The sequence below is a fragment of the Onychomys torridus genome, chromosome 21 (genome assembly GCF_903995425.1).
Source record: "Onychomys torridus chromosome 21, mOncTor1.1, whole genome shotgun sequence".
Classification (NCBI taxonomy): domain Eukaryota; kingdom Metazoa; phylum Chordata; class Mammalia; order Rodentia; family Cricetidae; genus Onychomys; species Onychomys torridus.
Window position 1 is genome coordinate 6,709,250 of NC_050463.1, and position 10,071 is coordinate 6,719,320.

Here is a 10,071-nt window from a genome sequence, read left to right on the forward strand (position 1 = left end):
AATTAACTAATTAATTAATTTTTTAAAAAGGAAATTAGATTCAGGGTTCTTGCTTAAAAAAAGAAGAAAAGAAAAAAGAGGATATAGATATGATAAGATAAAAGGTAGATTATTGAATCTACTTTTAGAAAACAACTACTAGTTTTAAATATTTTACATTGGATTGAATTTTTGTATATTGTATTCAAATTGTATATATTGATACAAATTTGAGATTGATTTTTGTTGAAAATACTGTACATATATTTCTAATCTTGTTCAAGGTATTGCACCTATACAGCTCATTTAACAATGTAATGCAAATTGCTAGTCCTTGAAAGTTATTATTACCAACTAATTAGGATAAAAAGAAATGCAAGTAAGTATTTAGTCATCCATTACAATCAAACTTGTAGTCATATTAGGTATGTTTTCAAGGTTAAACAGAAATATATTTTAGATAAACAGGTCATCTTAAAACCCTTCAGAGATCTACAGAATATGGCATTTAAGGTTTTTTAATAACATAGATTTTTTTTTTTTTTTTTACAATGAGACATGTCTACTCCTGGCAGCACCAATCTATCAGAAAAGATTATGGGCATTGAAGAAATTCCTTATGGAGTTTACTTTCTTTGTGGCAAGTTAGCCACTGGGCAAGAAAATGCCATTGTCTTGAGTGCTGACAGTATGCTGTCCAAGATGGACAAGCAGGACATAAAAGAAAGGACTACTGAACCCTGCCAAGACAAGGTAGGAAGGCCCTTTAGAAAATCCCGCTTAACCAGGTGGTGGTGACACACACCTTTAATCCCAGCACTCGGGAGGCAAAGCCAGGCAGATCTCTGTGAGTTTGAGGCCATCCTGGGCTACCAAGTGAGTTCCAGGAAAGGCACAAAGCTACAAAGAGAAACCCTGTCTCAAAAAAAAAAAGTGTGTAAACTGTATAAGTTTGAAAGACATCAAAAGATAATTTTTGGTTGCTAATACAAGTTAGGATAGAAAGTGAATTAGGTACAACATTTTGGACTCACCAAAATAGGATAGATAATGGAGTATTTTCTCTGAATCTGTCAAGTGTTTATGGAGTGGACACTGTTAATTGTTAATGTAATTCTTGCCTGTATATATTATAAATACTTATTGTATATAGTTTTTCTTATATTACTTATAATCTTCCTTTATTATTTTAGACAAAAAGGGGGAATTGTGAAGATATATTGTATACCCTAATAAACTTGCCTGAGGATCAGAGGACAGAGCAAGCCACTAGATTAAACATAGATGCCAGGCAGTGGTGGTACATACCAGCACTTGAGATCTCATGCCTTTGCTTGGGAAGCACACACACCTTTAATCCCAGCAAACAATATGGCAGGGCAGAAAAAGGTATATAAAGCATGAGGAAACAGGAACTCACTCTCTTTAGGCTGAGGATTTCATAGAGGTAGAACTAGTAGGTGTCTGTTCTGCTTCTCTGATCTTTCAGCTTTCACCCTGATATGTGGCTCTGCAATTTTTATTAAAAGATCATCTAAGATTTGAACAACACATATCCCATGATCCCAAATCACCTGCTTCCCTCAGAGAACAGGTCATGTGGGACAAGAATAAGAACAAAATAATTAGCATTCTCTTTCTTAACAAGGAGCTTGGGGATGAAGTTCCCAAGAGCCCCCAACTATAAATACCTGCCAGGGCCCTTGGCTTTCTACTCATCTGCCCCAGGCTGGGGAGACATCTAAGTTCTTCCAAGGATAGCAGATTCATCCCAGCTGTCCCAGTGAATAACTTCCTGTGACCTTCCTGGGGACTGAGCACTGACCTCTGTTTGTTCTGGTGGATAATGGAAAAGGAAGATTGCTGAGAACCCTTCTTTGGTGATGCCATTCTGGTGAGCGAGGGAAGGAGGGAGAGAGCACACTAAGATTGAAGAGGCTGAAAAGGAATTTAGTTCCTCCCTGAATAGAGAATGGAGGGGGTGACCAGTTGTAGACTAGACAGATAAGGTAGGAGTCAAACTCTATGTTAGGACATATGTGGAACAACATTTAGAGTCTGCAGTTGGAGAACACTTGTGCAAATGGGAGAGGCACAGAACAGGGTCCCCAATGGGGTAGTTCTCAGAATGTGTCCCCAGGCCAGCTCTTTTTGAGCTTTTAAAAGCCCCCAATGGTGATGGTCCAAAAACGACTACCATAGGCAACACAAGCCACCCACTGAAGACAGTTGCAAATGTGCTTTTGATGGGGAATCATGGTTTCATCCAGCAGCCCAGAAGAATCTGACCTTGCCCTGCAAAAACCTCAAACTCAAACCCCAACTCTGTCTTGCAAAGAAACAAGGCAGGCTGGACCTGTCTTAGGCTTGGTGAGCAGGGAAAGTACACTGATGACCTTCCTGAACTCTCTTCTACCTCAAGGAGCCTGCCGCTCTTCATGGCAGCTACCTTAACCTCTCCACTGCTCTCACACACCTTGGGGGGGCACCCTCTTATCTCTTTATTTTCTTCCTCCTCCTCCTCCTCCTCCTCCTCCTCCTCCTCCTCCTCCTCCTCCTCCTCCTCCGTGTTCTGTTTGTTTGGGTTGGGAGGACGCTGGTTTTCTCTCTTTCTCCTTTTGAGGCAGCATAGCCCAGGATGACCTTCAGCTTCTACAGGGGCTGCTTGTGTGTACCACTGAACCATATCCCCAACCAAACACTTTCTTTTCTTTCATTCTTTTTTTTATTCTAATTTCTCAAATTAATTTACAGAGGAATAGGTTGCCATGAGGGATTTTCATACTTATTTCATTTTGGTTAGTTGTCTTCCCCTTCTCCTTATTTCCCTCCCTCTTTCCCATAGCACCCTTTTACCCCAGCTTCCCCTCCCTCTTCCACCCTCTCTGATGTTGCCACCTCTGCTCCCTTAGAGCCTTTTTCTTCCAGTCACAATGGTTTCATTGACGTATTTATTTATGTGGTGTGTGTGTGTGTGTGTGTGTGTGTGTGTGTGTGTGTGTGTGTAGGTAGGTAGGTAGGTAGGTAGGTAGGTAGGTAGGTAGAGAACAACCTGTGGTAGTCAGTTCTCTCCCTCAACAATGTGGATTTCTGGAATTGAACTCGGGTCGTCAGACTTGGCAGCAAGCACCTTTACCCACTGAGCCATCTTGCCTGCCCATACAGCCTCTTTCTAGGTTTCTCAAGTTTATGCACATCTCCTCCCATCCTGTGTTCTAACATTTACATTCTAATCCCACTTCAACAATCTTTCTGGAAAATAATATTCTTTGGAAGGCAAGGAGATATATTTGCAATTGAATGCCTTTTCCCTAGCATTGAATTTGTGAAAAGAGCCCCACAGAGAGAATCGGTGGAGCCTGAGCTATAGGGTTCATGACCAGCCTAGACAAGTTAGTGAGATTGTGTCTCAAAAGAAAAAGTAAAAGTAGAGCACTTGCCCATCTTGTGCAAGACTCTAGATTCAACCCCTAACGCCACACAGACATAGACACACACACACACACACACACACACACACACACACACACACACACACACACAGAGCAGAGAGAGACAGACAGACAGACACTGGGTGTTTATAAGCTGAGTGATCCCAGGAGCCCTCTCAACCTCAACAACCTCAGAGTTTACATGAGGACTAGACACAAACTTTAAAGAAAGGGTGAGGTTTGGGGCAATGGCTCAGCAGACAAAGGTGCCTACCATCCAGCCTGACTACCTGAGTTCCATTCCCAGAATCCCCCAGGCCCACGTGGTAGAAAAGGAAGACCAACATCTCCTAGTCATCCTGTGACCTCTAGGTGTGTATGGCACTCAAGTACCTCCCACTTACGAACAAATGTAATTGCATGGCAGGAGAGCACTTGCCTGGCGTGCCTGGGGGCTTAGGTTCAATCTCTAGTGCCACCTCTACAAAAAAAAAAGACCGTGTCAATAATTACAATCATCAATTTTCCCTGATTCTTGTTGGAAATTGGTTTTTAAAAGATGTGAGTGAGAACATACAGAATGCACTGTATACATATGTGAAGTTAGCAAAGAACAAGGTCAACCAAAAATGAAAAAATTAAATCTATGGCCCAACAAAGTGCTCAGTGCTTGAAGGTGACAGGCTTCACAAGTGTAATTTGACCGTCTGGTGAGAGGAAAGAATTGACTTCCCCGAGCAGTCTGACCTCCATACTGGCCCTGGTAAGTATGCTTGCACACATCAACACGCACAATAAATAAGACAGGAAGTTTTCAAAAAGAAAAGTAAAATTTGTCATTAAATGCAATGATAAGCAAATTTTGAGAATAAATGAGAATAAAGGTGCACAACTAATTGAGCAGCAGAGAGTAGAGCAAAAGCCCTATCCTCACTGGAAAGAGATGATATTGAGGTTCAGGGAGATGATACTGAAATGATATTAATGGGGGTCTTGTTTTGAGGCAGGGTCTCTTTTTGTAGCCCAGGGATTCTCCTGCACCAACCTGAGGAGTTCTGGAATTACTGATGTACATCACTACTTACTAGAGGAGAAGTGCAGGGAACCTGGCCCCTAACACTCTCTGTAAATGTTTATCAACAGGCATGAAGGGGAAATAGGGCTAGTGAGAGACGGAGACACGTAACAGTCAGACTTTGTGGACGTGTGTGGCCTCAAGAAATCGCTTGTTGTGTGTTCGTTTGTCTTGTTTTGAGACGGTCTGTACCCGAGGCTGGCCTGGAACTCTCGTGTGGTCAAGCATGGCTTTGAGCTCCTCACCCTCCTGCATCTGCCTCCTGAGTTCAGTGATTACCAGCATGATTCTGCAGGGCTCAGGATCAAATACAGGACTAAGCTAAGGCAGTGGTCTGGGTCCGAGCCAGATGGTCCCAGGTTCTTCAAGCATTCTGCCGACTAAGCGAAGGTGGGGGTCTGGGTCGGGGCCAGATGTTTCCAAGTTCTTGGTCTCTTATTCCAAGAATTGAAAACAAAATTGAAAACAAGGGTTCACACTTGATTTTTTTTTTTTTTTAGAAAAATCAAGAAAACTATTCAGAGCAAAGACTGAGAGCCAACCACATTAGCAAGAATACTAAGAGCCCCTGTTACTGTTCAGGGCTCCCTTTTATGGGCTTCAAGAGGAGTCTGCTTACTAAGGGGAGTAGTTTGGGCAGTTCCCATAGATCAGATTCTATCGTCATTTCTCTATTACACATGTCCCTGCCCATACTGCATCATTTTAATCACATATGTGCCCAATTATGCGTGGGCATGACATGGGAAATAGAAGAGTCTCTTCAAGCGTTGCTAGAGGATATAGTTTTGCCTTACTGCACATGTACCCAGAACCAGTTCAGTCTGCATTGGCCCTCTATTCTTCAAATCCAAAAATGCTGGGAATATACTTGAATAGCAACTGTTTAATCATGACCGTAAGCCGCGGCGGGGGAACGTGCAGCATTGTTCAAAGATGGAAGAGCATGTGCTCTGGTGTGGGTGGGGGCTGGAGGAGATTCTGAGGTTGCTGGGTGCAGTCTGGGGAGGGGTATGCGTGCATAAAATGTGCAGGGGATGGAATTTGGCTGCTGGGTGCATTGTTGGTGGGGTACATAACCCAAAAGCAGGTGGAGAACTAAAGCTAAACTGTATTCTCGCCTGCCTGGTTCTGCTGTCATCAACTGAATTGTGTCATTTTAAGTAATCCAAAACCTGATTCTGATGGTTGCAGTTGTTACTATAATTGTATTACTTAATTAAATATTACTTGAAAGCAAACAGAAATTCTTTTTTCACAATAATAAGTATCAAACTCGGGATCAGGTACAGGCTAGTCAAGGGCTCCACCCCTGAGCTATGCCTCCAGCCCTGAACACAATCTTTAAAACTATTTTTTTTTTTTTTTTTGGTTTTTCGAGACAGGCTTTCTCTGTGTAGCTTTGCGCCTTTCCTGGAACTCGCTTTGGAAAACAGGCTGGGTAGTGGATATCCAATAGTTTCACCAATAGGCTGGCCTCTAACTCACAGAGATCTGCCTGCCTCTGCTTCCCAAGTGCTGGGATTACAGGCGTGCACCACCACTGCCCGGCCCTAAAACTATTTTTAATTGACAAAAGTTATGTATATGATACTTTAAAGTCTACATATATTTTAGAGTAACTAAATTAAGCTAGGGGATAAACACACAGCAGCAGTACTTTCTAAGCAATTTCCTTTTAAAATTTACTTTTGTGTGTGTGTGTGTGTGGACATGTGAGTACAGGTGCCAGCAGAGGCCAGAAAAGAATATCAAATCCCCTGGGGCTGGAATTATGGGCAGTTGTGAGCGATGTCACATGGCTGCTGGAAACTGAACTCTGGTCCTCTGCAAGAGTAGCAAATGCTCTTAGCCATCTTTCAGGCGCAGCAACTTTCAAGAATGTGGTTTTTGCTATTAACTACACCACGTTATAGAACAGATCTCTTCCACTTACACCTCTCAACTGAGAATTTCAATCTTTTGACCAACTCCAAGCCACACCTTTGCCAAACTCTGTTAACTACCATTCAACTGCTACTTCTATTAACTCAACTTTTTCCAACTGTCATAGGTAACTGAGATTATGTGGCATTTCTTTTCTTTCATTTAGCATAACCTTTTCTGGGTACATCTATATTGTGGTGAGTGACAAGATTCCTTCTTCTGCAGTTGAATAGTATTCCACTGTGTACCTGCATACACACAGTTTTTATTTATGACACTGAAGATAAAACCCAGGGCTTCATGCACTACTGAACTACACCTCTAGCCCTATATCATAAACTCTTTACTCATTTACCTGGCCTTTTAATTCATTTATTTATTTTTATATATGTGCGTTGGTGTTTGGCCTGTGTGTATATCTGAGTGAGAATGTTGGAACCTCTGGAACTGGAGTTACAGACAGGTGTGAGCGACCATGTGGGTGCTGGGAAACTGACCCTGGGACCCCTGGAAGAGCAGCCATCTCTCAAGCCCCTCATCTACCTACTCTTAACACAAAGTTGATACGCAAATGGTTCCTTTTGAAAGATTTCATTTCATGTTTTTACATATGTGTGTGCAACTGTGCGTTTATACGCATGAGTGCAGAGGCCCAAAAAGGAGAGCCAGACACTCTGGAACTAGAAACTACTGACAGTTGTGAGCTTCCCAGTGTTGGTGGCTAGGAACTAAACTTATGTTCTCAGCAAGAGTAGCTAAAACTTGTCTTAGTCAGTGTCCTATTGCTGTGAAGAGACACCATGACCATGACACCTCTTACCAAGGAAAGCATTTAATTGGATCTGGCTTACAGTTCAGAGGTTCAGTCCATTATCAGTGTGTAGTCTGATTGTAATTGCCCCCCTAAGTTTATTGGGAGTGGCATTATTAGGAGGTGTGGCTTTGTTGGAGGAACTCTATCACTGTGGGGGGCTTTGAGGTCTTCTATGTCTCAGTTCATTTCCTGTTGCCTACAGATCAAAGATGTTGAATTCTCATCTTCTTCTTCAGCATCATGTCTACCTGCATGCCACCATGTCCCACCATGAGGTTAATGGACTGAACCTCTGAACTGTAAGCCACCCAATTAAATGTTTTCTTTATAGGAGTTGCCCTGGTGATTGTGTCTCTTCACAGCAATAGAAATCCTAACTAAGACAGTCAGCGTGGCAGGAAGCATGGCAGTGTGCAGGCAGATATGGTGCTGGAGAAGGAGCTTAGAGTTCAACATTTGGATCAACAAACAAGAGGCACTTTTACCATAGATGTATTTGTGGAACTTTCCAGAACTGATCCATAGGCAAAGGTTACCCACCTTGGACAACATCCCAGTTAATCATGTACCTAAGTTAGGGATTTGAGACACTAATTTCCTCAGACTTAGACAGCTTGTAGAATATAAAACCCACTGGAGATAGCTTAAAGAAATTTCCCTGAAGGAGGAATCTCTTAAGGTTTCCACAGGACTAGAGCCCTACCTCTGACGTAGCTCTATGTTGCTTCTTCTGTTCCAGTAGACACAAACTCTCCATGGAACCAAGAAACCAAACAGTCTTGGAATTCCATCTCATGGGACTCTCAGAGAATCCAGACCTGCAGCCCATCCTCTTTGGACTCTTCCTGTCCATGTATCTGGTCACTGTCTTTGGGAACCTGCTCATCATCCTGGCAATCATCTCAGACTCTCACCTGCAAACACCCATGTATTTCTTCCTCTGCAACCTGTCCCTGGTTGACATCTTTTTCTCCTCCACCACTGTCCCCAAGATGCTAGTGAACATCCAGACTCAGACCACAGCCATTCCTTTCACAGGCTGCCTTGCTCAAATGTATGCCTTCCACCTCTTTGGGACTATGGACAGCTTCCTCCTGGCAGTGATGGCCATTCACCGGCTGGTGGCCATTGCCTACCCACTACGTTACTCAGTGCTCATGAGCCCACGTATCTGTGGGCTATTGGTGGGTGGGCCATGGGTGATCACTAATCTCCAGTCCCTGGTACACACTTGCCTCATGGCCCAACTGACATTCTGTGCGGGGTCAGAAATCCCTCACTTCTTCTGTGATCTCATGCCCCTCCTGAAACTCTCCTGCTCAGACACACACATCAATGAGTTAGTGATCTTCGCTTTCGGCATCATCATGGGCTTCAGCCCACTGTCCTGCATCCTAGTCTCCTACATATGCATTTTCAAGGCAGTCTTCCGGATCCCTTCTGCTCAGGGCAAGTGGAAAGCCTTCTCTACTTGCGGTTCACACCTCACTGTGGTGTCACTGTTCTATGGGACCATCTTTGCCGTGTACTTACAGCCAGCATCCCCCACCTCCTCCCAGAAAGACAAGACAGCTGCATTAATGTGTGGGGTGGTCATCCCCACACTGAACCCCTTTATCTACAGCCTAAGGAACAAGGATATGAAGACAGCTCTGAGGAAGCTTGGCAGCAAAGCAGTCTTATCACAGTCATAGGGCAGAACAGTGACCTGGTCCCCCATGGTGTGTCAGGACCGCTGGTGAGTGCTTGGGACACAGGGACAAACCCCAATCCTGTTCTCAAGTTGTGCAAAATCTAGCATGGAACAGAGCCACTTAATAAAACCTTATAGTACAATGTGGTCAATGTGTATAAAGAAACAAATGGGGGGGGGGCTGGAGAGATGGCTCAGAGGTTAAGAGCACCAACTGCTCTTCCAGAGGTCCTGAGTTCAATTCCCAGCACCCACATGGTGGCTCACAACCATCTGCAATGAGATGGCATCCTCTTCTGCATACATAATAAATAAATAAATCTTTAAAAAGGGGGGGGGGCAATGACCCATTATTTAAAAAAAAAAAAAAAAGAAACAAACAAACAAATGGGAGCTGGCTGATGGTGCACACCTTTAATCCCAGCACTCGGGAGGCAGAGCCAGGCGGATCTCTGTGAGTTGGAGGTCAGCCTGATCTACAGAGCAAGATCCAGGACAGGCTCCAAAACTACACAGAGAAACCCTGTCTCGAAAAACCAAAAAAAAAAAAAAAAGAAAGAAGAAGAAGAAGAAGAAGAAACAAATGGGGTCTGTAGAGACAGCTGAGTGACTAAAAGCATTCAGTGTGGTGCTCTTACAGAGGACCCAAGTTCAGTGTCTCAGCCTCCTGAGTGTTGGGGTGACAGGTGTGCAATCCCTGGATGGGAAAGTTTATGGTTTTTCATGTGGCAGCACTAGACAACCTTTGTGGTTCATGTGGGAAGAGTTAGTGACTTGCAAGGATTATGTCTAAATACATTCAAGAAAAACACATGAAGGATTAAAATTTCTTTTGCCTGCTCTTGGGAGACTTTTCCTCCTACTGGGTTGCCCCTCCCCCAGACCTGATAGAGGGTTTGTAACTAGTCTTATTGTATCTTGTTAAGCCATATTTGGTTGATATCCCTGGGAAGCCTTCTCTTTTCTGAAAGGAAATGGGGGAGTGGATCTGGGGGAGAGGGGAGATGGGGGTGGCTTCCAATTCCTGATCCTCCTTCCTCTGCTTCCTGGTGCTGGGGCTACAGGCATGGACTGTCACCCCCCACTCTAGTTTTGTATGGTATACATGTTTTTATGTGTGTGTGTGTCCATGAGCATACCCAAGCATATGAAG

The 10,071-nt window shown here is 43.6% G+C and overlaps 1 protein-coding gene across 1 annotated transcript; it reads left to right on the forward strand.

Moving 5' to 3' along the window:
* Positions 1-1,696: 1,696 nt before the first annotated feature.
* LOC118571954 (olfactory receptor 1I1) lies at positions 1,697-8,929 on the forward strand. Its single transcript, XM_036171326.1, has 2 exons — positions 1,697-1,873; positions 7,968-8,929. The coding sequence occupies exon 2, from the start codon at positions 7,981-7,983 to the stop codon at positions 8,917-8,919; it is 939 nt and encodes a 312-aa protein (XP_036027219.1). The 5' UTR covers positions 1,697-1,873; positions 7,968-7,980; the 3' UTR covers positions 8,920-8,929.
* Positions 8,930-10,071: the final 1,142 nt, after the last annotated feature.